Genomic DNA, 27,305 nt, shown 5'->3' on the forward strand with positions numbered 1-27,305 from the left:
GGTTCAACTTCAGCAATATCTGGGTACCATTAACTGGGCCCGACCTTTCCTGTCTTTAACCACTGATATTCTTTCTCCACTGTTTGAGGCCCTTACCTGGGGGAAAAAGCCTGCTGACATAATATCCTTGCAGCAACCTCAGCTTCAAGCAATAACTCTCATAGAAGAGAATATCCGAAAAATATGGGTAGACAGAGCTGCTGCCAATACTCCTTTAGATATGGTCATTTTGGCCACCCCGAGGCTTATGACCGCGGCAGTAACTCAAAAGGACCAAAAACTCCACATCATAGAGTGGATCCATCTTTCCCATACGCCACGATGCTCCATCACTTCCAAATCAGCTCAATTGGCTCAATTGATCATAAAAGGTAGGAGTCGTGCAAAATTACTTATGGGAATAGATGTCTCCACACTTTTCATCCCTTTTTCACTGCAAATATGGGAACCTCTATTCCAGAACTCCCAAGAAATCCAGTTTGCCTTAGCTGACTGGCCTGGACTAGTTTCCTGCCACCCGCCCGCTGATCCACGTTTTCAAATCATTCGGACAATACCCATTTCTTTCTCCTCTCCCATCAGCAAAAGGCCTCTGGTCAACGCCTTGACTATTTTTGCTGATGGCAGTGGGAACGAGGGGCATGCGCTTGGCAAAGGAATGGGGTGTGGCACACTAAAACCACCCCTGTGCAAACATCACCACAAAGGGCTGAGCTTGCTGCAACCATATTAGTCTTCCAGAATTTTAACAAACCCATCAACTTGATTTTAGACAGCCTATATGTTACCCAAATAGTCTCTACTATCCACGATTCTTACCTCTCTCCTGCTATTGATAAAAACCTCCTCTCTCTTTTTGTTACATTACAACACCTTGTTGCACAGCGTCAACACCCTTTCTTTGTAGCACACATCCGCAGCCACTAACCTTTCCCAGGAATCCTCCAGGAAGGCAATAATATGGCTGATCAAGCGGCTGCAGGCATCATGACATCACACACATTGACTCCTTGGGAGAGCCATTCTTATTTCCATCAAAACACCAAAGCTCTCATGAAACATTTCAACCTCACTATGGCCGAAGCCTCAGCCATTAGACAGCAGTGCCCCACCTGTAGTCAACAAGCCCATTCCATTCCCTTAGGGGTAAATCCCCGCGGGTTAAAAGCCTGCGAAATATGGCAAATGGACGTTACTCAGTTTCCTCCATTTGCCCCCTGGAAGTATCTGCATGTCACAATTGATACTTATTCAGGGTTTATAATGGCGACTCCACAAAGAGGAGAAGCCTCCAAACATGTCATCAACCATTGCATTCGCACCTTTGCATCGTTGGGATGCCCGAAAGAAATAAAAACAGATAATGGTCCCGCATACACTAGCACAGCTATGTCAGAATTTTGCGCTAAGTGGCAAATTACCCACAAATTTGGGATCCCTTATAACAGTCAGGGACAAGCCCTGGTAGAGAGAGCTAACTTAACGCTAAAAACAGCGTTAGAACGACATTTGATCAAAGGGAAAAGAACCCCTAGCCTCCCGGCGATGCAAGACACTCTTAATCTCTGTCTTTATACTCTCAACTTCCTCAATCTCTCAGGCACCCCTGCTATGACGGCAGCGGAGCGGCATTTTTCCTCCCCCCTTCCCCTGATTCTCCCAAACCACAGGTATACTACCGCCAACTGCCAGACCCTACTTGGAAGGGTCCTGCTGCTCTCCTCACCTGGGGTCGTGGCTACGCAGCCATCCAGCTTCCAGATCGTGTCCTGTGGGTTCCTGGACGGCACATCAGACCATACCACCCCAAGGTAGAAAAGTCACCACCTGCAGACATATCAACATGATTCGTCCCGTTGCCTTGCCGACCCTCTTCCTCCTTCTTGCCGCACATGCCTCCAAGGTCTCCATTCCGTCTCACGTGACGTACTTCACGCCAGGCACTCCCCTCTTGCTGACCTGCACCGCATCTGGGGACATCTTTCCCCCCTACCTCAGATGGTCAACGCTCCCTAAGCCGTGGCCCCACATCTCCAGCAATGCTTCCTTCCAGATCAACACTTTTGAACATCCCCCTCGAACTACACTCCTCATACTTCGCCCCACTGCCACCACCTATTATTGCTCCGGTCGACGCCTCTATGATTCCATAAGCAACATTTATGAATCCTGGACAGTCCTTAGACCCCATTCACCTCGTCATTATCACAGACAATTCGCAAGTCAGCCTGACATTTATGCTCAGGCCACCCCTTTTCTACATCGGATTAAGAGATCGCAGAACTCTGCCAGCGCATCAGATGGTTGCACCCCCTGCCTGACCAAAACCACGCAGGCAGGCTCCACTCAACTAACTCTCATCTACCATACCCAACAACCGCAGAAGTGCCTTCCTACGGGAAAAACTTGCCAAAACAATGGGACCATGTACCATCTATGCAAAAGGAACTCAAAAACTATTTGCTACGATCCCAAGACAGCTGTACGTCTCAACGTCACCTTATGGGCGGGACTTCCAAGAACCTCTGGCAGATCCGATCCTGAGGGGGAAGGAAAACTTTATTACCTAAACCACACCACCGTGCTCAAGGACGGTACTAACCCAATTGTTATAATCTTTGATGTCTGTGTTGCTTGTTCTAAACCAGGGGGACATTCATGCGGGTCGGATGATTGGAAATCAACGTACGCCCACAATCATAAATACTTGTGTCATACGCCCATTAACTGGGCCATGGGGAACCCCAACCAATGGACCCCTTGTGGAGGTTCCATTGAGTGCTCGGGTTGGTCTTGTGTCTGTGATTATACCGGGGGAGGGTACTCAGGTTGCAATCATCTGTCACATTTCAAACGAATATCAGGGTCTACCACAGACAATAAGGTAGAAATCACTATCTCCAGGCAACACCCTGCCTTGGAAACTTATGGTATAGGGATTGATGGCACAGGAATAGACCCAAATACTTACATTACCATACCATAAAAACTGAAATAATTTATGAAGGCAAGGAAACATCATTAGGCTGGTCAGTATATAATAATTTAAGGAAATTAGAAAAAGCCCCTGATACCAGCATTATTGCAAAAAACTTGTTCATGGATATGGCAGAAAAAATTGCAAAACAACTTGCAGTAACCAATTGTTTTGTCTGTGGGGGAACCACCACAGGAGAACAATGGTCGTGGCAAGCCTTAGAAGCCTCGCCATCTCTGTTTAATAACATGTCTTCTGTAGGAAACATAACAGCTAGAATAGCTTCCGATCCACTTATCTGGACAATTACCACTAACTTAATTGGTAGAAACTGTTTTTCCCGAAATGGGTCCACTCCAGTAGGACACCTCCTTTGCTTAGGTACATGGGATAACTCCTACCAGACTTGGACAGCACCTGACAATGCTACCACCACACCTGCCAAATTCAACACCTCCCTCCTACCTTATCTCTATGACACAACATCCTCCCAAATTTGGACAGCTCCAAATAACATGTATTGGATTTGTGGTAACCTAGCCTATCCGTCCCTTCCAGCAGATTGGCAAGGGTCATGTGTATTGGGGTGGATAAGACCTTCCTTTTTCCTCCTACCGATCTCCATTAAGCAAGAACTGGGCATCCCTGTGTATGATACATTATCCCGCAGGAAAAGAAACACCGATAATGCCTTTGCAGGTTTCCCCTGTCAATCAGAATATGAAGGGGACACCTGGACCTCAGAAAGAATAGTCTGCACCTACAACATTGCTAGTTGGGCCCAAGACGGGTCCTGGGGGTACAGAACCCCCATATACATGATTAATAGAATTATTCGTTTACAAGCTGTTTTAGATTTAGCAGGTCAACGTATAGACAAGGCTCTAAACACTCTAGCGACTGCTAGGGACAAATTACGCACAGCTGTCTACCAAAATCGTTTAGCTTTAGACTACATACTAGCCAAAGAAGGAGGGGTATGTGGTAGGTTCAATCTTACGAACTGTTGTCTTCAAATTGACAAAGTTGGCAAAGTAGTAGCACAATTAACAACTGAGATGCGACAATTAACCTACAATCCTAATCAAGTATGGCAAGGTACTGATTTTAAGAATATTTTTAGTTCTTGGTTCCCTAAACTACCAGGATTACAAGCCATAGTAGCTCTCATAGGTATGATTGCTGCAGGATGCGTTATTCTTCCATGTGTGTTACCAATATTTGTTTGTACCATCTCCAATAGTCTGTCTTTATTAGCTGAAAAGCACGCCATTGCACAGGTTAATGCCTTCTGGGAAAAAGAACCTCTGTACAAAGTCATACCCTCAGAAGACCCTGATGTGTGCGTTCGCACAAGTTTTTGCATGGGTAGTGACGAAGATCCAGAAGAATTTCCTCCATATAAAACTAAAACAGAGGAGATGCTGTAATGGGCCAATTCCATTGTGTGCCAAGCCTCACGTGAGCAACCTCAATAGTTCCAGTACATGCCAGGTCTCACGTAGGCTGAAAGCAGGTACTAGGAACAAGGCCATTAACACGTCACAAGGGCAGTTAACTGAAAAGCAGGCGTTGGTTTGCTAGTTTAAATTTACCATGGCATTGTGATTGGAAGATGCGATACATCCACTAACATTCCTACGCATGTAACATAATGATTGGATGGAGCTCACCTCTTTTGTATGTTCTTAATAAAAAGAGTTCCCCTAACTCTGATCGGGGCAGCTCACCCAAGATAGAACTTGCGTTGGTGTCTTTCTTGATGCATTCGACCACCCAGTGAGAAGCCTTCCATATGCGGAGCAAAGCCGCAATACTTCAAGTCTTTCAAATTACAACTTCACTTTCTTATACTAATAACACAAAATAACCCATACCTTGTCGGGTTCATTAAGCCTTTCCATTACTTCCTCCTCTTCTTTGGCTCCTTTATCCTGTACATTTTCATTTTCATCAAGAAGTTTTATTGGTACAGGAGGTGGAGCTTCTTCTTCCACATCTGGAGTAGTGCTGCTAAGAGGACTCTCTGAATTAACACTGTGGCAACTTTTTTTATTTCTGTCAACGGATGCATATTCTGCTGATTCTGTCTTCTTCTCAAGGACATGATTTAAAATTCCATTAACCCTTACAGTAGTCTTTGGTTTGCATTTCTCTGAGTTGGCTGCCAGGTCCTTAATTTCCTTCACTGTTTCATACAAGCAGTCTTCTACTATGTTCTCTTGGGAGGAACTATCTTTCAGCACTTCATAGGGCCCCTCCATTCCCAAACTCTGGTCATTTTCTGCATTTCTTGTGGTGAGAATTGTTTCCATGGCATTATTTGGAGGAATGCTAGGTAGCTCTCTACTTTGATGACATTTTAAAGATCTTCCCAATGTGTCCTGTTGATCCAAAAGATCTGTAACAGAGGTTTGCACTTCTTCGTAAGGTTGGAGAGAAGCAGCTGTACTATCTTCCGAAAGAACTAGAAGAAAATTGCATAGATACTTAAGTATAGGCTCATAAGGCCATTAATCTATATTACACAATGTATCTGTATCATTAAAAAAAAGACATTGGCATATAAGGAACATGTTGGCTGCCAGACTGAAAATACTAATATAAGTTTATTTTGGTTTATATTTGGTTTTTTCTTCATTTGTTAACTTTATTATTTTTCACTCCATTTGGATTTTTTTTGTTTGTTTTGGGGTCACATGAAGTTTGTTTGGTATTGGGTCTGTTTTTCTTTGACATTACTGCAGCATGTTTCCAACTGCTATGGAAGGTTGAGGTTGGACTGTTTGGTCAAAAAGAGAATGAATGGATAGAACTGACAACATTGGTAGATGAAAGATGGTGAAATAGGCTAAAAGATTTTAGAACGAATAGGTAAGTGTGAAAGTTGTTAATTGTAGTTGGAAAGATGAAATGTTGACATTTTTATTGTATTGTGGTCAGTAACTCTGTTTAACACCACTCAATATCTACTAAAAAGGGGAAAGAGAATTTGCTTCCTAGTTACTGAGATCAATTTCCTTTGCATTTTGATGCAAAGTCGCTCAACTTCACCAGAATTTTATTCCTTATTGGCAGGATCTGTAGTGGTGACTGGAACAGTGCCTTATATGGTTATCTAGGATTCATTTTGGCTTGTATACTGTGATTGATATTTCACTAGTACAAGACACTCTCTATGGACTTGAACATGACCTGAGTTCCTTTGGGTGATCAGAAGAAACAAAAACAGATCACAGGATCCATGAAACTACGGATAGTTTCTATTGGTGAATCTATCCTATTGGTGAATAGGATTTTCCTGGCTAATTTTAAGCAATTTCTTGCTAATTTTAAGTAAGTGCTTTTCTCATTGAAAAGAAATTCTCTGGATCTAGGTCTAGTGAATAACAACCCAACCTTTCTTTTCTAATGGGTTTAGCTGCAGAGTGCCCTAGGGAAAACAGTTAGGTTTCCAGTCAGGTTTCAGGCCTGGACTTGAGACAGAAATGGCATTCATCACTTTGGTGGATGCCTGTCAGGACCTGGGGATGGTACTTTTCTGCTAGTGCTATTTTACTCTCTGGAAGCATTTGATATCATTGACTATGTTTAGCTTCTGGATCACCTACAAGAGTTGGGAATTGGGTATACTGTTTTACTGTTGAAGATACCCAGGGTTGAGTTAGTGCCATCTGATTATTGCTTTATGTTATTTTGAAACTAGGCTTTTCCTCTTTTTAGTAGTTCTTTATCCCTTGGTGAAGGGTTTACTTTTCAGGAAGAGACTTATTTTTTGAGAAACTAAAGTTTATTTAACATCCTTGTCATGAATGGGCAAGCAAATCCAGATATGCTCAAGTAAAGACCACCACCCCTCCGCTCTCTCCTGTGATCATAAGATTGATAGCTGATTTCCAGACACCAATTTGACATTACTAAGCAAGGGAGAGCAAGGGAAATATATCTAGAATTGTTTAGATAAAGGCTAAAGAAAGCCTGTTGGCTCTACCCTTGGCAAAAATCTTTAGGCCAAGCAAAACAAGACATTTTTTTCTGGGAGACTGCATGAGAGAGAGATGGCAGGAAAACTAGGAAATGTGGAAATAGCTACATGGTTTTGGTGAGTTGGTTTCTAGAAGAAAAAGAGAGCTAAGCACTTCTTCAGGTAAGAGGGAACTATGGCAGGAGCAAAAACAAACTTACTCCGGAATTGGAGGGGAATTAGAACCAACAATACAAGGGATGAGGGCATTAAAGTTGGATATCTGAATGAAGGATGTGAGTAGGAATCAGTGAGTTTAGAGAAACAGAAGGACAGAGTGTCTCTGAGCTGGGGGTGACATAAGATGCAGAATCCTGACTCTGAAATCTCTAGAGCACCAATAAGAACTAAGAGGTTCTGCTTAAAACTACAGATGAGGGATTTAGGAAGCTATTGTAGAGAAGCAAGTTGGGAAATTTCTTCTCTCTGAAGTAAAATGAAATTTACATTCCAATTTTTGGTTTTAAAGTATCGTAGTTTCCATTATAGATTCTTATATTCTGAATGTCTCTGTTAATATTTTCAAAGAATTCCTTTATTAAAAGGTGCTTTGATACAAACTCCATTTCATAGGTTTCATACCATTTTAAGCTACCTGAGTTTTGATCCTGCTCATCAGACCTATCTATGCCTAATTTCCCCATAGCATTGTATGGGAGACTGATGTTTGAGACAACAATTTCTGTTTATTCCTTATTTTGTTTTTCCTTTGGATTTGATATCATACTCACTGAAAGCCCAGAACACACGGCTGGGGCGCATGTGTGAATACGTAATTCAACTTGTGCAAGCAGGAGGCCAGCATGTACACACACATAGAGAGAGACCTGGTTCCCCTCTGCCCCCCACCCCCCGCCAGGCCACCAAGCTGCAAAGTTTGGGGACCACTGCTGTAGAAACTTCAAATGGTCACTAAATGAATTTTAGCAGATGGAAGTTGTCAGTTGAGGACTACCTGCAATTGACTCAGGAACTGAATTGTTACACTATTTACATAACAGAGGAAAATCTTATTATAACATATACAGTAAATATTCAAGTCTAGAAGTGTATTTATAAACTATGCAGACATACATATTTTTCCATGTGGAATCACAATATACACACACTTCTTTTCTTCCTCAGTACAGTGTGGGATCCTGATTAATCATCTTGAAGAATCCCAGTGAAATCAGTGGGTTTTAAGTTAGTTTATGATCCAATTTCTGTAGCTTTTCTCTACTCTCATCTGATCATTTTTCATATATTGTTATAAGGCTAGTCAAAGTCTCATCTGTAGTAGAATCCTATTTGGAGCTATATCCCCATTCAACTTCTAGTAGGGAATAAGAACACCCTTAGTTTTATTAACTATTTCCAAAGGAATGACTAAACTAGTCATTTTATCAAAACTATTTTTAACTATTAACAACTGAGTTTTTGCACTAGTTAGGGTTCTCCTACAGTACTAAGAACTACAGGACTGCTAGCTGAATTCAAGTCACGAATCATATAGTACTGTCCAAGGTCCTGAGCCAGCTGTTCTTGATTTGTACTAGCCAGTTGTCTTAAATTGACATTTATCCTCTTATCTGAACTACTGCTGTTCTGCAACAATAGTTACTGTAAATGAAACCAGGATTGTCAGCTTACATCAGCAATGCACATATTTATGATGAGTCATCAAGTGCTGAGAAATCACATAATGATAATCTTACCATCTCCATTACTGAGTCCACCATTTTGTTCACTGCTTGCAATTGGATCTGTAGCCAGACTTGTGACAGAGTGACTAAATGCCTCTTTATCTGAAGGCTGAAAAACAAAATGTGGATTTAAAAGAACTGGTCAGATATGAACATCCATTTTATGATTGATGGTAACTAGCTAGCTAGATTGATAGATGACATGTTAAGATTAGAGTTCTAGTAGTGAGGATTGAAAAAACATCAAATAGCTACAGAAGATCTGTAGATGGTCTGAATCTCAGAACTATTTCTCATCTCTCCTTAGGAAGAGTAAGGGCCTTCTGAACTGAATAACTCACATTGCTAATCTGTGTATAAGACAGAGTTTCCCAAACTGTGAGTATCTTCCTTGAGGAGATCCAGACAGAGTCCAGGAGAGGCGTGAAGAACTTTCTAGTTACATTGTTACAAGTCAAGCTTTACAAAAGTTTCGTTGTATTGTTTTTTATTGTACATATTGTATTTTATTTTATTGTTCTTGGAGTTTTAGGGGAGATTTGTATGTTAAGATTAACTGAAGAAGAGGAGTGATGGTAAAAATATTTAATGGGAGGAGGAGGAGGAGGAGGAGGAGGAGGAGGAGGAGGAGGAGGAGGAGGAGGAGGAGGAGGAGGAGGAGGAGGAGGAGGAGGAGGAGAGGAGAGGAGGAGGAGGAGGAAGGACAAAAACTCTTCAATCTACAAGCGTAAAGAAAAGAGTGTGTGTGGATAAGTCTATTGCTAATGTTAATGAACTCAGAAAAGGTTCCTGTAATAAAGACTTTTCTTTGCCAAAGATATCTAACAATATTCTTTACTACATTTTGAAAAAAGAAGCTTATAGAAATGCATATCTCACAATTTTACACTTTTTGTAAGTTTATGTGTATAGGTAAATTGTTATATAACAATAAATGTTTTTAAAATTGTAGGTTTGTAGATATCTGTTCCTGATTATTTATGTATTCGATTTATATACCTGCCCCATCCCATACCAGTAACAGATTACACTGCTGATCAGGGATTAAAATCAAAATAAGAATCATTTAAAAATTATTTTAAAAATATGTATTTTCATGGTCTTTAAAAAATTCATATAAAGGTCATCCCTCTTAACTGAGTCGGATATCCCTCAGACCTGAAATGGTTGCAGAGAAGGAATGATCATGATGTCAAAAGTGCATTGAAATATTAAACATACTATTGAAATTCTGAAGATCATTTTTCAAATGGTGAAAGTTCCTTCTGTTAGGAGTATGCAGCTGAATTCTTATTTTATGCTGTTTTACATGTGCCTATTTTGATCAGAAAATCATGTACTGGTGTACTAAGTGGGTATACCACAGGATAAAAATAACTGTGCTCAGGTTGACTAGGTAGTCTCTGTAGTTTTTTCATCTATAAAATCTTTTTCATTTTGTATAAGGATTACATAAATGAATTCTTAGCATTTATTCATACCCAACCCTTAAATAATACTCCAGCTCCACATTTCAGTCTTTCTCCTTCATTACAGACAAACTACAGAAAAAAAAACACATTTTAATAACTATTTTTATTAGGTTTTTTTTTACCACATTCATCAGATTTTCATGGTCCCCATTTTGTTGCTCAGGCCTCTTCTCCCTGTAATGCAAATCAGTTTCAACAAATAAGATTTATATAATGTAAATTATGACTAGTTCTGACTTCTGACTAGGACTGATATGCTTATTACTATATTTCAGTTTTGAATTCTGCATTGTTGTTCTTTCAAATATGCCACATGAAATAATATTGTTCAAGCTGATGCTCTTTTCTATTCTCTTTTTTTTTGGCTGGTGTTGAACAGTGATAAAAAATCCAAATCTTTTTTGTTGCTGATTCAGAATTTTTTGGCCTGCAAAATGGTACCTGCAAAAAAGTCTTCATTTCTTAAATCTCATAGGAAATGCTATTAATTTCTTTCTACTATGAGATAATATAATGGAGAACTTTCTCATTCTGAAGAAGTAGATGATATATATAATTCACAGAGCAGCTGATTGTTTTAACTTGAGCTTTTTGACTACAACCAAAAATAAGTTCTACAATCTGAAAAAAATTATAGTACTCATATAATTTTATAAGTAGGACAATTCTTTTATTAGCTGCTAAGAAAGCACATGTCAAAGTGAACACATTAATCTCTGCGTTGCTAAGAAATTCTTGGTGTCATTTTGTTTTCCTTTGGATGGAAATGGATTACACAATCTTTGCCAAAGTCTTTTGAAATTCTTGGTCAGGTTTTATGAATAGATAATAGCCAAATAAAAATGCTAAACATTTGTTTTAAATTATCCATAGCTCTTGCTATTTTCTATGTACTTAAATATTTTATTATATTTTATATATTATATTTTATTTTTATAATAGAACAGCAATGTTACTCTAAAATCAGAGGCCTGGCAGAAGGATTTCTGTCCAAGAAATTTTTATTAAAAGGCACAAACTTGTGTGAGCTGCAGCTTCTTTCATCAGGACACAGAGTTGCACAGAGCAACTAAAATGATATAGGATTTAAAGTGTATGTGTGTGTGGGGAGAAAGTGAAGAGAGGGGAAACTAGATTGGTTATACAGATGTGAAATGTAAGACAAATTATGGGTACCGTAACTATTAACCATTGTTATACATTAAAAACTCATTAGTTTGCTGAAATCTTCTGAAAGTTCCTGAAACCTTTTGATTTAAAATTTGATGTTCATCAATTTATTGTTTTGTTTTCGTAAGATGGCCACGCTGAGATTTGTTATTGAGTGTTCTGAGAGGTTGAATTAAAATTTGTTAGTTGGAAAAACTGCTACCACGCCTCCTGGGTTTATTTGCTTTCCCCCACCCCACCAATAAGCAGGATTCTATGCTCCTAGTAAGGAACCACAATATAATATTTCCCTTGGATATATTTTATTCATTACGCAAAGAAATTGCAATGTCCCTGAATGGAATTCAGAATAGATTGTTGCCTGCCCTTCACCTATTGGCTAATAGCTTTCCAAAGTAATTATATTTCCATTCTTTCTTTTTTGGCTAAGTCCTTACCTGTCACAACCAGAGCAGAGAAAGAGGAGAAAACTAAACACCAGAAGCATTGCCATGGCTCCCAAGCTACCCCATACAATGATATGAAGGACTCCAGTAGTTAGGAAATTGCCATCAGGTCCCATGACGTATAAAGGATGGGAAGATAGGAACAGTTGATGTGATTACTCGCAATAATACTTGGCCATTTTATCTGAGTGAGCTTCTCTGTAGTGGATAAAAAAAGAGGGAGAAGAGAGGAAGCAATTTAAATAAACCACATAGAGCAAGCCAAAACAGTGAAAATCAAACTTTAAATGTTAAATAATATTAAACCAAGGCTTAATGTAATCAAAATGGACACTATCGTGAACCATATAACAACTGTGATTACCTGGTATGAAGAGATTGGCAATTTTCAGTAGCTGAGAAGCAAGCTTTGTTAGTTTAGCACTTGTTCCAATACTGAAACCTAAACAAGTCCAATTCAACACATTTCTGTGAGGTAAACACCCTGTTAATTTTGGGATAATAAATGCTAAAATTATTCAGAAAAAGATACAGAACTCATAATGAAATTTGAAAGATTCCTTTTTCCTAACTTATACTCATTTATCTTTTCCTACTGCTCCCACCTTGCCACTGTGATTAGTTCGCATAGCAAATTGTGTAGTATGTCGCCAACTAAACTGATCAGATTTGCCAGAGATTGTCTCAGTTGGCAAGTTCAATCAGTTCTCCAGCTTGATAGATTCCATTTGTTATTTTATAGTTGTATTTTTATGTCCAGTGTGAATGTTTTAAATTGTTTTCCTTAAATTTTGCTTGATGGCAAGACTTGTTCCAACCTTGAGCACAAGATGGCAGAAGTGGACTATAGTTTTCTCCTGATACTTAAAACCCATTATATTGTTGTGTATTGCAAATCCACTCTTATTTTAAAGCCATAGTATAATTTGCAGCTATGATAACATTTCACAGGAATGTGATTATTCAATTATAATCCATCAGTTAAATTACTAATTACCAAACATTCTCTCATTTACCGTTTTTTAGATTAGCAATTCATACTAGTATACAACTCACACAACAAAATGTATTTTCAGTATTATCTCTGACAACGGTCCCTACAGTCATTTTATACATTGCACAAAGGATAATATTATTTTAGCTCATTCTTTATGTCTTGCCAGTTATGGAGAACAAGAAATGAAATGCATTTGGAGATAATTTTTAGAGAGCGTCATAAAGTCCTCATAAAGCTGATACAGATCTAGGAACAGCGTTATGGCAAGAACAAACATTCTTAATGTTTCATTCACAAGAATGAAATCAAATTAAAAGAAGGAGGAAGGAAACCCTTGATCAAGGAACAACATTAAAGGAGAATATGGCTGAAAGATCAGACCTGCCTTATACTACTTGGAGGACAATTGGTTCGCCCAGGGTCAGTTTGGCTGTCATGGGAGGTGTGGCCTGTCCTCCAGCTCCACTGCACATGTGGGATGAGCCTCCTGTGATGGCCAACCTGTCCCTGGGTGAGCCAGTTGTTAACCTCCCCCATCCCGCTATCACAGTGGATCCTGGGCGCTGTGCTGCTATGGAGAAATGGGCAATGGAGTGGCCAGCATGAGGGAAGGAGGAGGAGCAGGGAGAAGAAAGAGGGAAAGTGCCTTCTTCTCTTGCACCGGCTGCTTCGTTGCCTGTTTCTCCATTGCAGCGCAGCACCCAGGATCCATTTTGATAGTAGGGAGTGGGTAATTTAACAACCGTTTGCCAAAAACTATTGAAACTGGCTGAATCACACCACTGCATATAATCTAACAAATTTAGTACTTTAAAAAAAGATAGAGGTACCTTAAGTTTCCCTGACCGCTATAGTAATGCTAAGTGTTTCACTGGTATTTTGAACTAAGTAGATGGAGGAAGACAGAATTCTGACCCCGCCCCCAGGAAATTGTCACAATTATTTTTAAAATCACAATGTAATTTGTAAATGTGAAGGGAAGTGGTTGGTTGGGGATAGGTGGGTGGGATTTCTTGTGGGGTGAACTCTCCAATATTCCAGTTGAGAGGATATTGCTTGGCGGCTCATATGAGGAGGGTTAATGCTGTTCCTCTTTGTTACTGCTCCAAATAGGTTTGGAAATTGCTGCAGCAGTCTTTGGAAACATTGGTTTAAAGGGATCATAAAATCTCAGATTTTTCTCATCCTAAATTTTTCAGCTGATTCATCACTTGATAGTCAACATCTGAAAAGTAAGTGTCATGCCTCTGTTGGAATCTGATTCCAAGGTGGAGGCCGAGCAGCTGACAGGGAGTGGGAGTGTGGCTCCGTTGGCTTTGGAATAAACTGGGGAAGTCCGGCTTGGCAGAGCAGGGGAGAGGAAGAGCAAGGCAGAGGGAATTCAGAGAAGATCCACCCCCTCTTCATCCTAGGGCACACAGAGAGGACCAGAGAAGGGAACAACTTGAGTTGCGTGGCTTACGGGGGAGGACAGGGCCCTGATTCCCTTCATTAGCTGCAGCTGGGAACAGTGTTTAAAAAGGGAGGTTGCGCACAGTAAATTGTTGAGAGGAAATTGTGAGTTATCTGGTATTGTGAAGGCTTATCTGGGGTCCTGGGGTCTTCCCAACTGTGTATGTTTTGCTGTCTTTCAAGTCTGCAATTCTTTATCCTGCCCTGTCAAGTTAATTACTGCAGCATGATTTGTGTGGATTTTTATTTATAGTTTATATATACTTTGTTTTTGGACTGAATTTCGTCCATTTAAAGACTGTTCTTGGGAGAGTTTTTAATCCAACCAAAGGTAACCTTGACATTGGGGGCAAAGTTGGAGGTATTAAAGAGACTCTTACTTATGTGACTGTGTTGCCTTTGTGCCATGCCCCAAATCATCACATTAAGTTATTTAATTCAATGGTAAATAACACTATTTAAAATGCAATGTATAGAGACTAGTAGTTTGGATCTCATTGGAACTACTTTATATGCCGATGGAAATGAAAATGGATGGCAGATATATCTCTGATGTATTCATAAATAACAATGAAGGTGAAGTATTGCTTCCTACAGACTTCTCTAATTTCTTAATTAATGTCTATAATGTAGTATTTAGTGATGTCAGTGCTACCTAATAGTTGTCCACAAGCATACATTATTGCCTAATTATGGCATATTATTCTCTATCACTCTGACTCTCTCTAGAATCAGAGAAATAATTACAGGGATTAGACACAGGCTGTTTTTCAAGACAATTCTTCCCACCAAACTTTATGGTTTTAAACTGTAATAAACAATTGAATCCTTATGTGACAGAAATGGGAACTTCAGAGCTCGTGGATTGTGACTCACCTCTCTTCATTTTTGCAGCCCTAGAACAGGCTATGTTTTCAAAACAACAATTTTCAACAATACAATTTTTGTTTTTCCTTATATAAAGAACGACAGTAGGTAATGTGTCTTCAGTCTCTGCTAGATTTACTGCAAGTGTAATATTTTGCCTTTAAATACCTTAAGACTCCCACTTCACCCATGAGAAAAGTGAAAATGTTCAGTCTCTCCTTTTGTGGTGTTGTTATTACTATACACATTGGGGTCCTTGGCAGCTAAAAATATTTAAAAATACTCGTCTGGTCACAAAAAAGACCATTATGTTATACCTTCAGAATGAATGTATGGACTTCCCATGAAGCAGAGATCCCACTCAGAAAAAAAATGGATTTTAGAGTAAGAGAAAAAATGTTCTGATTATTTTTTAGCTTGTTGTTTAGGTCAGGGGTCCCCAACCACCGGGCTGCGGACCGGTACCGGTCCGTGGAGCACTCTGTACCGGGCCGCAAAGAAAATAAAATTTAAAAAAATGGCGGCTTTCTTCGCCTTCGGTGAATGCTGCTGGGATCAGGGATCAAGGACACAAATGAAAGAAGGGGAGGGAGGAAGCAACCAAAGCCTGTCCTGCTCTCCGGCTCAGCGGCTTCGGTTTCCTCCCGCCTCGTTCCTCTCTCAGTCGCTCTCTCACTCCTCCACCAGCCCAGGAAGAAACTGCTTCAAAGAAGCCCGGGGGTGGCTTTTCCTGTCGCCGCAGCTCCTCCGAGCGCCCGTTCACCCCCACCCCGCCCGCCCGCGCGCGGTTCAATCCAGTGCTCCGTTCTGCCTGCCTGCCTGCCTGCCTGCCTTTCTGGTTGTTTGGGAACAGCTTCGGCTGAGAATAATAACTATTCGCCTCTTTTTATCAGCCGAAGTTGCTCCCAAAAAACCAGAAACGCAGGCAGGCAGGCAGGCAGGCAGAACGGAGCACTGGATTGAACCGCGCGCGGGTGGGCGGGGTGGGGGTGAACGGGCGCTTCGGAGGAGCTGCGGCGACAGGAAAAGCCCTCCGGCTTCTTTGAAGCAGTTTCTTCCTGGGCTGATGTTAGAGGTCCATCGTAGCTCTGAATGATCCCTAAACAAGGACTACAGGAGCTTCCTAGGGAAAACACACTGACTAAATGCTCCTCATTCAATTCCTGTTTTCACCAAACAGAGATAAGAGAAACATCTGCATGAAATTTTGTAGCTACACAGCTGGGCAAGACCTAGAACTAGAGAGACTGCAGTCAGGTGTCTTTAATGCTAGTTGTAGGGTAAACATAAAGTTTTGGGAATGGAAAATAGAATCTCTCCCCCCGCCGGTCCTTGAAAAAGTGTTTCTGCTTGAAACTGGTCCCTGGTACAAAAAGGTTGGGGACCACTGGTTTAGGTAAAAAAGATTACAGAAAATGTATATGTCAGTGCTGACGCTATATGTTTAGGCAGCTTGCAATTCCATTTGATACTATTAGTGGTCCTCCCTCCTTTTTTTTTACTTTATTGATTAAAGTAATAAAAATGACCCTTTTAAGCTCATGGCATAATTTTCAACTTTATATATTATAGCTCCAGACCTTTGTTAAGATTGGAACCATTTTCATGATAAATATTCTCTCTGGGATACTCTATGACTGTGAGTATAGCAGTATGATGTTTCCTGACTGCGTACACAGCAATTTTATGTTTCCTGGAGACAACTAGGTATTGCTTAAGTTGTATAATGTCCATGTGGAAATAATCTCTATGCAATTAGAGTAACTGACACTGCCCCACACAGTAATTCTTGAAACACCTTCCCCTAATTAAACAAATATTACCAAATATATGGGTTCCTTGGTACTCTCTGAGCGTGGTGGTTTTCTTGCAAATGTTTCATTACCAAACTAGGTAAAAATATTCTCTAATATTGATGGTATTACCTAGTTTGGTAATGAGAAGTCTGCAAGAAAGCCACTAAGTTCAGAGAGCACCAAGGACCCCACAGTCCAACACTGAACTACAAATATTTATTTTATCTTTACAAAATATAAATTAAAATGACCCAAACTATATCTTCAAACTTTAAAGAAGCTTGCAAGAAAGAAATGTTCCAAAAATTCAATATGGTTTAAAATAGCTCTTTTGTATCCATTTAAGATGTGTGAACTTAAAAATTTGACACAATTATCTGTATACATCGAATATTTCAGAGCAGGTTCTGACCAGTTCTGGAGAAGCGGTAGCGGAAATTTTGAGTAGTTCAGAGAACCGGCAAATCCCACCGCTGACTGGAGATTTTACAGCATCCTTCCCCTGCCATGCCCACCAAGCCATGCCCACAGAACCGGTAGTAGAAAAATTTGAATCCCACCACTGATTTCAGAGGTATGCTAAAGCAAGCAAACTCCACATTCTCCAAATTTACCTTGTTTGCTGACTTTGGAGACTTTCAGCCTTCTGCTGAAAATCTGTATATTCGTCGTTTTTAAAAAGGGATGCAGGTATGTACATATCTCTGAAGCTTCCCCAACTCTCTAATTTTCTTAAATTTTGTAAAACATGCTCCTATTAATTTCACGTGAAGTAGGAAGCAAATTAAACAAGCCTACATAACTTTTTTATTAATCTTCAACAATCTCTTTGTTGGAAATAAATGGCATGGTTTAAAGAACTCTGCAAAGTTTTGAGAACTATGTACTTACAGAATGATACATTTAAAAATAACCAATAGTCAAATAATCACTTCACATGCAGACAAGAAGAGAGTGCATTTGATCATTGATATCTGAAATTAAATACATTTCACATAAAGTACTTAATTGAAGTATCTTTAGGATTCCAGTTTTATTGCTATACATGAAACAATCCACTCAACACTGCTTTTCTAAAATATTAATTATCCTTCATATTTTCAGATCAAATGACATAGAAAGAAATCTGTATCCAACGATTTCAACTCTCCCGTGCTGTGATACTTGGCTGCCTTCTTTTTGCAAAAGGAAAACATAAGATTATAAACCTGAGAGAACAATTTGCAAGCAGTGGAATTTCTTCCTTAAATACCACAGAGCAAATATGATTATCAAATCTAATTATCTGCTGTTTATACAGTCTTAAAAATCTCCATAACTAATGAACATCAGTCTTTGCACATTTAATTGGGTAAGAGAAGGGAGAGAGATATAGAGTTTTCAGATAGTTTTATATGTCAATCAATTTTGCAATTTTGATGATCCCAAAGGGAAAGTTCATAAGTATACATGCACTCTTGCAGCAATACCTCCTACCACCATTCCCTGAATAAAAGAGGAATCTTAGATCGAACTGAGCTTAATATTCCATTCAGCTATAAGTCTGAACGATAGCTGAACGAGTGATTGATTGGATAAAATATTTCATTTATTTATTTATTTGATTTTATTCTGTCGTTATTATTGTTTATAAATCACTCAAGGTGGCAAACACACCAAATACTCCTTCCTCCTCTTATTTTCCCCACAACTCTATGAAATGGCTTGGTCTGAGAGAGAGTAACTGGCCCAAAGTCACTCAGCCAGTTTTCATGCCTAAAGCAGAGATTAGAACTCACAGTTGCCTGATTTGCCTCTTGTAATCCTTTTAGATTTGGCAATCCACTGTGGACTAAGTTCTAAATTTCATATATCACATTTTACTTTCAACTTTCCTTTAAGGACCTTGTGTTTCCTTTAAGAAGCTTGTACAGTGGTTTGTGAGAAACATTGATCTATAAATGCTCATCAAGTTTTAGGGCTGAAGAATAATCTGACTCTGAAATTTATTATTTGAACTCAACCTGCTACACAGGATGAGACATCAAAGCTGTAGCAAAGGGAAAGAACAGCAGTGTCTTCAGTATTACCTTTATATAACTATTCTTGAAATATTTGAGATTTTCTAGGTACTGGGTATATGAATATATTATCTTAATACTGATATTAGTCATGGTGAAAAACCGAGAGTCATCAAAGCTGGAGTTTTAGAAATTAGCGACTCTGAAGTTGTTAGTCATTATCTTATTCCAGCTTATGCTTTCTCTATCTAGCTATAACCTTTTCTGCTGGTTTTCCACTCAAGCAGTAACCAATTAAATCTTTCTATGATTGTTTTTCAAGATCAGCCAAGGGCTATCGCCTAGAGAGCAAATTGGGCATATCAGGTTATAAACATTCTGGCCTTTTTCTTTTCTTTTTTTTTTTGGATACTACTAGTTTTCCTATATTCTTAAGCCTCTTGGGACCATTACACACCTCTTTTTCTTTTTACCCCATTTCTGGTTTCACATTTCTGGTCCACTGCTGTCAATGAAAAATTCTCGCTCATCCACATACACAAAGCTGTGAGATGCAGCTTAGGAAAAATTCAGCTTATCCGTATTGCAAACATAAGAGGCTTGGACGGCTCTGAAGTGAAGCAAAAGCACTGTCTCTTTTCAAATGAAATTTCGATTTTCCTTGACTCCTATCTGCCTCGTCTAAGTGATTAGCTTCCTATTTCCTGCAGTATTACATGGAAAGCCATATAGCACATCCAATTTCTTTGTAATCTTGGGTTGCAAATGTGGTAATAGTAGATTTGTAAAACAGCCCAGTAATGTGAAATGTCTTTTGAAGATACACAGCACTACTCACTGGTTGTAATTGATGGCATAATGTGTTGTTCTGTTTTATGATAAAAGGCTGAAAGTTCACACATGTTCAGTCTGTTAAAACACTTTCAAGAAAAAGTGTATGATTAAAGCAAACAATCTGCCAGGCAGCCTCTGTACACAGACAGCAGACAAGTGAGGAGCTTTTCAAAGCTCAATACAGAAAATTGCCTTTGCATTAACTGGCTTATGGCAAGGTTACTTATGGCACATTTGCCTTTAGGACTCAGCAGGTCTATACTGCAAGATATTATGTCAACCATCTGCTGAACAAGCAGACCGGATCTCAGAGCCTGTGTGTCCTGCTTTGCTTGCAAATTTACCCACTGTGACTACACATGCATAGAACTGATGATTAAAAACAGCCAGATATGATAATTCTAGGGGAGAATTACCACTTTCAATTCCAGAATTAAAATGAAGTGGTCTATGCCACATAAGTCATTTTAGGAAGACAAATTTTGAAAGATAAGCTCTTTCTTAAAACAGCTTGTTCTGTGAGCATCACACAGAAATTACATAATCATTTCTGTTACTGGGATATCATTTTATCCTTAGTAGGTAAGCATATGAAAGTCCGTTTTTATCAAACTGCACCAAGAGAAGCTGCTTCCTTTGTAAAATGTGTTGTTTTCTGTGCTATTTACTCTTTTACACTGCGTCATGTTCCTTCATAGTCCATCTTAGTCTGATGGCATTTTTGAACATTGCAGTTTAGAAAATTGTGCAACAAGGGATATACATTCTGATAATTCCTTTTACAAACATCTGTAACCTAAGAAAAATACTTCTATAGCTTTTCCAGAATGAAATCATCTTCTGACACCCAGGAAACATCTGCAAATCCAGCCTATGTTATGTCTCTTTGACTTCAGGGATGACACACTCCAGAAGATAGGTTTAAGATACAGAAGGATCTCAACAGTGTTCAACACTGGGCCGTATCTAATAAAATGAAAATCAATGGTGAAAAAAGTAAGATTCTACATTTAGGCAAGAAAAACAAATGCACAAGTATGGAGTAAATGGTACCTGGCTCAAGAATAGTAACTGAGAGAGATCTTGGAGACCTAGTGGACAATCACTTAAGTATGAGCTAGTAGTGTGCTGCAGCTGCCAAACAAAAAACAAAAAACCAACCAACCAAAGTCGTAGGCTGCATTAACAGAGGGACAAAATCAAGATCACATAAAGTGTTAGTACCATTTTATAATAAAACCTTGGTAAGTCCACTCTTGGAATATTGCATCCAGTTTTGGTTGCCACAATATAAAAAAAGATCTTAAGACTCTAGAAAGAATGCAGAGAAGAGCAACAAAGATGGTTAGGGAGCTGGAAGTTAAAACATATGAAGAATGGTTCCAGGAATTGAGTATATCAAGTTTAATAAAAAATAAAGACTAGAGATGACATGATAATAGTTTTCCAATATCTAAGGGGCTGCCACAAAGAGGGGATAACCCTATTCTTCAAAGCACCTGAAAGCAGGACAAGCAGCAATGAATGGAAACTACTCCAGAAGAGAACCAGCCTAGAACTAAGAAGAAATTTTCTGATAGTACAATTAATCAGTGCAATGGCTTGTCTTCAGAAATTGTGGATGCTCCATTACTGGATGTTTTTAAGACGAGACTGAACAATCATTTATGTGAAATAGTATAGGATCTCTTGCTTGAGCAAGGTGTTGGACTGGAAGATGTCCAAGGTTCCCTCCAACTCTGTTATATCTGTTGTTGTGAGCACAACAGGAGGAAGGAAGATATGATTGCTGTCTTGAGTTATTTAAAAAATAAATAAATGCAGGATATACACACAAACAAACAAACAAATATTTGAAGCCTTCTGTTATAAGATAACTACATGGATTCTAAACTGTAAAGATCATTTCACAAGGAAGGTTAAATTTTTACTTCTTCGGGTATTTTATTTCCCAGGATGATCCTTTTCTTTTGCTGATGGGCCTGAACTTCTTTAGGATCTACATGCTTATACTACTTCTGTTGGAAGAATAGGTCAGGAGAGTCTTCCCTAGGTTCGGTTATGGTGTTATCTAGAACAGGACATGCTGAAGATGGTCCTTCTTTCATTTGTCTAATTGAACTGGGAACATGCAATTTGTACAATATTGGGATATCCTTGAAGACTACTGTAGCTGTCCTAAAAGCAGATACCCATGTACTTATTGGACAATCATGGCAGTGCCATATAACATCTTTGTTGTGGGATCTGACCTAGTTACCAGTTTGTTTCAAAGTACATTTCAAGGTGCTGTTTATTACGTACTGAACCCTTAATGACTTGGAGTTTGAGTATCATATTGCCCACCCAATATGGATAAAGAGATAACACCAGGGATGGGATTCAGTTTTTTAAACAACTGATTTTGTGGGTGTTAGGGATAATATGGTTACCTAACTTAGTTTGGGTAAAATAATATATATAGACTATGATTGTGTGTGTCACTTTAAATGCAAAACATGTATTTTGGGTGTGGTTGTAAAATCACCATAAGAGGGAGCAAGAGAGCTCACTGTTTGCTGGCTTTTACTGGATTGCTGACAATGATGGATTGATGGTGATAACTGCGTGTTTTCCCTGCTATTGCTGAACGAAGAAAAGAGGTTTGATTTTCTTCATATCTCTACTGCAAAAAGAGATATTACTGGACTGATTATTTGTAAGTTTACTGACCTCTTTTTCGACACTGGACTTTGCAACTGATTAATCCCTGGACGGACTGAACTAAGTGTATGATATATGGACTGTTTGACTATGCTAACAATCTTACTGGAATAAACTATTTAACTAGCACTGTGTATCTGTTTTACTGAGTGTAAGCTACAACAACGTTTATCTCACATATCTGCCTGCCTGCCTGACTACCGTTGCACGTTCTGCTAGGGTGTATATCCCTAACAGTGGGTGTGGCTTAGTTGGTAGGTGTGGCTTGGTGGTCATGTGACTGGGTGGGTGTGGCCAACTCGACATCACTCATGTCAAGGGGCGCTTCTCCTCGCCTGGCCTCTCATGACAGTGGGGATGCTGCAATGGTCATAAGTGTGAAAAATGGTCATAAGTCACTTTTTTCAGTGCCACTGTAACTTTGAATGGTCACTAAATGAACTGTTGTAAGTCAAGGATTACCTGAACAAAAATACTAAAAGCTTCTTTGCTTGCAAAAAGCTGCCCTAAATACCAATCATTAGATTAAAAATACTTGCAAGCCAGAGTTACAAATCAGGCAGAGTGCCAGAGCACCTTGAGGAATGAAAATAGTTAAAATGCAGTGATAACTATCAAGCAGCCATCTCTTGCTCATAAAGTGAAACCCTTTAGCGGAGAGGTCATTTAAGCTCTCCAGAAAAAGCACACCCAGGTGATGGACACAATTACACACGACCTGCACACGCCCGCCCCATGGACGCTGCTCTACGCCGATGATGTGTTCCTGGCCAACCTGCGCAAGGCTGAACTCGAGCACCTAGTCCAACAGTGGCACGACCGCCTCGAGCAGTTCGGGCTCGGTTGAACCTAAAGAAGTCCGAATACCTGACCACTGACAACGAAACGACAGGCTCCATCCACGTGAACGGGCAGGAGCTACCGCGCGCCTCCACCTTCAAGTACCTGGGAACTACTCTTGGGGAAGAAGGCCTACTACAAACTGAGGTGGCAGCCAGGATCAACGCAGCGTGGGGCAAATGGAAGTCCGTCACGGGCGTCCTCTGTGACAAGAAGATGCCGATGCGCCTGAAGGCGAAAATCTATAACTCTGTGGTGCGCCCGTGGCCATATACGGCGCAGAGTGCTGGCCGACGACCAAAGAAGTCGAAAGCAGACTCCAGACAATGGAGATGCGAATGCTCCGATGGTCGGTAGGCCTCACCCTACTCGATCGCGTCAGGAATGAAGAAGTGCGCAGACGGTTCAACGTCGTGCCCATCCCCACGGTCATGAGGCAGTCCCGGCTACGATGGTTCGGCCATGTGAGTCGCGCCAAGGAAGAATCCATCATCAAATCTGCGATGAAGGTGATTGTCGGAGGAGCGAGACCGCGTGGTAGACCTAAGCAACGCTGGATGGACACGATCAAGGCCGATCTAGAGATCGCGAAGGCAGACCCGACATACGTGGCAGACAGAGAGGCGTGGAAGCAGTACTCAAGGACATTAGCGGACCTCGCCAGAGCGCGAGACAAACGCTGAAGAAAAGAAGAAGAAGAAGAAGAAGAAGAAGAAGAAGAAAAAGCACACCCAGGAAAAGCAATCCTTAGATCCATTTGCACCACTTAGAGATACCAGCTGGTCTCACTCACCTCACAAGATATCCTAAGGAAATCATCCAGATTTAAGGAAAGGTCACATGCCCCCCAGAAAGGCAGTAAAAAAAATCAGTGCCAAGCTTGCATCCTGCCTCTTGGAAGTATACCCCAAAAGGACAGTGCCAGATAGTACTAAAGCAGTGAGGAAGACCCCCTCCCCAGATAGAAAAAGAAACCATGAGGCAGGAAAAAATTCAAACACAATACAAATAATTAAATCACATCAGTAGCTGTTGCTTGTTGAAGCTGAATAGGGAAAATTATCCCATCAATAAACACAGGATTAAATGTCACCAAGCACAGAATTAACCTTCACCAAAAATCAGTTTTAGACCAAAACTCAGAAAGGGTATGTAAACTCACGTTTGAATGTCAATCTTTCTAGCTAGCCAAGAAGCCTTGCTGAATGTCACTCATCTTGGTTCCCTGTCACTAAAAGCTTTGCTTCATTATTCAATTATTTCTTCAAAGTGCTGATTGTCCAGGAAAGTATTTCATCCCAACAGCAGTGTAAAAATCTTAAAACATCCCTTCCCCTTTAAGAAAGCCTCAGAGGCTTCGGAGACAGGAAGTCTAGGCGTTTTGGCAAGAATGTAATAAGGGTGGGAAAAAAACAAAAGGAGATTGCTTCTAACTACCAGTTCTTCAAACTGCTTAGAAAGTTAACAAGGGGTTCTATAGAACAGGACAGAACCGGTAGAATCCCACCCCTGGATAAAACCCACCGAAGGTCATGTCCTAACAGGGGATACAATAGGAAAGTACCAGAGGTCAGCAATCTCAATGGCAAATTTAATCTCCAATAAACACCTAAGCAGAAAGACAGAGGATGGATGGTGGACAGGGAGGGGGATGCAGAAGATATGGCAAGAGAAGGCTCTTTAACACTATGTGAAACGTACTATCCAGTGGTGGTATTGAAATAATTTAACAACCATTTCTGTGCCCTAATGACTGGCTGGGTAGGCGTGGCTGGATGGTCATGTGCCTCAGTGGGTGTGGCCAAGTCAACATCATTCACATCGAGGGTTGCTTCACCTTGCCCGGCCTCTCATGACCGTGGGGATGCTGCAACAGTCGTAAGTGTGAAAAACAGTCATAATTCACTTTTTTCAGTGCTATTGTAATTTTGAATAATCACTAAATGAACTGTTGTAAGTCAAGGATAACCTGTACAAAAATACTAAAAGCTTCTTTTCTTGCAAAAAGCTGCCCTAAATACCAATCATTAGATTAGAAATGGGGGAATACACACTGAAGATCAATGACAGTCACAGCCATCATGGAAACCTAAACCATTCTGTCTGAATACCTTCCTTTTCATCAGCAATAACTGCAACCCAGTTACAAATGAGACAGGGCACCTTGAGGAATTAAAATAATTAAAATGCAACAATAACTATCAACAGCCAACTCTTGCTCATAAAGTGAAACCCTTTAGCAGGGTGTTCATTTAAACTCTCCAGAAAGTGGGTGGGCGCACTTGGGCCACAAAATGCAGAGATAAAGAGACAAATTAATTAAGTATATAGGGGTCCCAGGTTCAAGTCTCTGCCCTCCCAAGCTTGTCAGGATCACAGTAAAATTAGTACATGCCACAGATATCTAAATAAACTTCAAGCCTGTTGCCATGTTAATAAGTGTTATTATAATGAGAGAAAACTAAAATGAATTGGAGGGAGGATCCACATCCCTACCTCCTATTTTTTTAAATCTTACTATCACTGAGCAAACCTTGGCAACTCCAAAGCAATGCAAGAGACTCCTGTCCCAAAAGTGCTTTTTCAAGAGGCAACTGGACTTTCTGGAAACCAAGGAAGTCCAGTTGCCTCTTGAAAAAAAGCACCTTTGGGACAACCATGACCTGGTGACTGAAGAATCCCCATAGACAAGAGACTCCTATGCTCAGTGAACTGACAAAGCACCATTTTCCACTCAGGAGAAGTAATCCTTAGATCCATTTGCACCATTTAAAGATACCAGCTGGTCTCACTCACCTCACAAGATATCCTAAGGAATCATCCAGGTTTAAGGAACAATCACATGCCCCCAGAAAGGCAGTAAAAAAAATCAGTGCCAAGCTTGCATCCTGCCTCTTGGAAATACACCCCAAAAGGACAGTGGCAGGAACCAGCAAAGCAGTGTGAAAAGCTTAAAATAAGCTTTCCCTTTATGAAAGTCAAGCCTCTAATAAAGTACCAGGAAAGAAAAGAAAAAAACTCCAGAGAAGCAGCTCAGGCTACATTAAGTCTGGGTGTACTGCCAAGAACCATTAGCTGTTACAATGAAACAAGGTTTAACCCAGAGGCTGTTTCTGAAAACACTTAAGCAGGGCAATGAAGATAAGGATTAGGCTAGAAACAACACACATAGGCACACCAGAATCTCTCCTTGTTTTCCTGACAGGATTAACTCTGTAAGGTGGAAAAAACAAAAGGCTGCTTCTTCCAACAGCCGGTCCACTGAACTGCTCAGAAAGTTAGTTAATGGTTTGCCCAAACTGGTGCAAACTGGCTGAATCCCACCACTGGTACTAGTTCTTTTCTGAACTTTTAATTTGTTTTCCTGTGGGTTTCTCTGGAGCTCCAACTATAGAAGAAACATTTGCCCCGGTGGTGAGATTTCTCTTAGATTACAGTTCTAGATTAATCATATGGCCAATATGGATACCTTATCATAGTAATCTAGTCTGAAAAAAGTATTATGATATTTAACATTGTCTTCTAAAAGAATACACAGAAATGAGACAGAAAAAAATGTGCTGTTATGGAGACATTTAACTATTAATTTTCATTAAGGCTGGATATATCCTTTGCAGTGAAATAGCTCTGCATGCACATCCATGTGGAGACCACAAGAAACAGCACCCAAGAAAAAAAAATATCATTACAGTAATGATAAACAAAGAGATTGAATGCCTTCCCAACTATCTCTGTGAAGCAGTTTGTGCAGCCCTAGCTTTCACAACAGTTCTTTTGTCTTTTTTCTGTTTAATCAGGTTTATTCTTAAGTGCAGGAAAAATATAGGGGAAAAAAAGACAAAACAGCAATGAAAAAAATAGATGATTACAAAAAGGAAATTTGTGACATTTTTGTTGCTCAGTAAAAAGCATGAATTAAGCAGAGGTGTTTCATAATAAACCCCTCACCTTAAAGTACTATCCTTCATAAGATTATTAAATAAAATCAAGCACCTAATAGCATTCCTAATGCAAACAAATGAAAAATACATAATTAGTACTA

The 27,305-nt window shown here is 39.9% G+C and overlaps 1 protein-coding gene across 3 annotated transcripts in view; it reads right to left on the minus strand.

Annotated features, from left to right (window-relative positions):
• PAG1 (phosphoprotein membrane anchor with glycosphingolipid microdomains 1) overlaps positions 1-27,305 on the minus strand; it is a 106,811-nt gene that overhangs the window by 18,600 nt on the left and 60,906 nt on the right. For 2 of the 3 annotated variants that reach the window (XM_026689172.2, XM_087961933.1), the window contains exons 2-5: positions 11,766-11,972; positions 10,281-10,332; positions 8,699-8,795; positions 4,855-5,444 (exon numbers count right to left, since the gene is read on the minus strand). In XM_026689172.2, the coding sequence (XP_026544957.1) occupies positions 4,855-5,444; positions 8,699-8,795; positions 10,281-10,332; positions 11,766-11,890 (864 nt within the window). In that variant the 5' untranslated portion in view covers positions 11,891-11,972. The remainder of the gene's footprint in view (positions 1-4,854; positions 5,445-8,698; positions 8,796-10,280; positions 10,333-11,765; positions 11,973-27,305) is intronic. The other variant, XM_087961935.1, reaches the window with a different exon arrangement.

This window comes from Notechis scutatus, chromosome 3, assembly GCF_049901735.1.
Source record: "Notechis scutatus isolate UNSWTSFEM ecotype Mainland chromosome 3, rNotScu1.2, whole genome shotgun sequence".
In the NCBI taxonomy this organism is placed as follows: Eukaryota; Metazoa; Chordata; class Lepidosauria; order Squamata; family Elapidae; genus Notechis; species Notechis scutatus.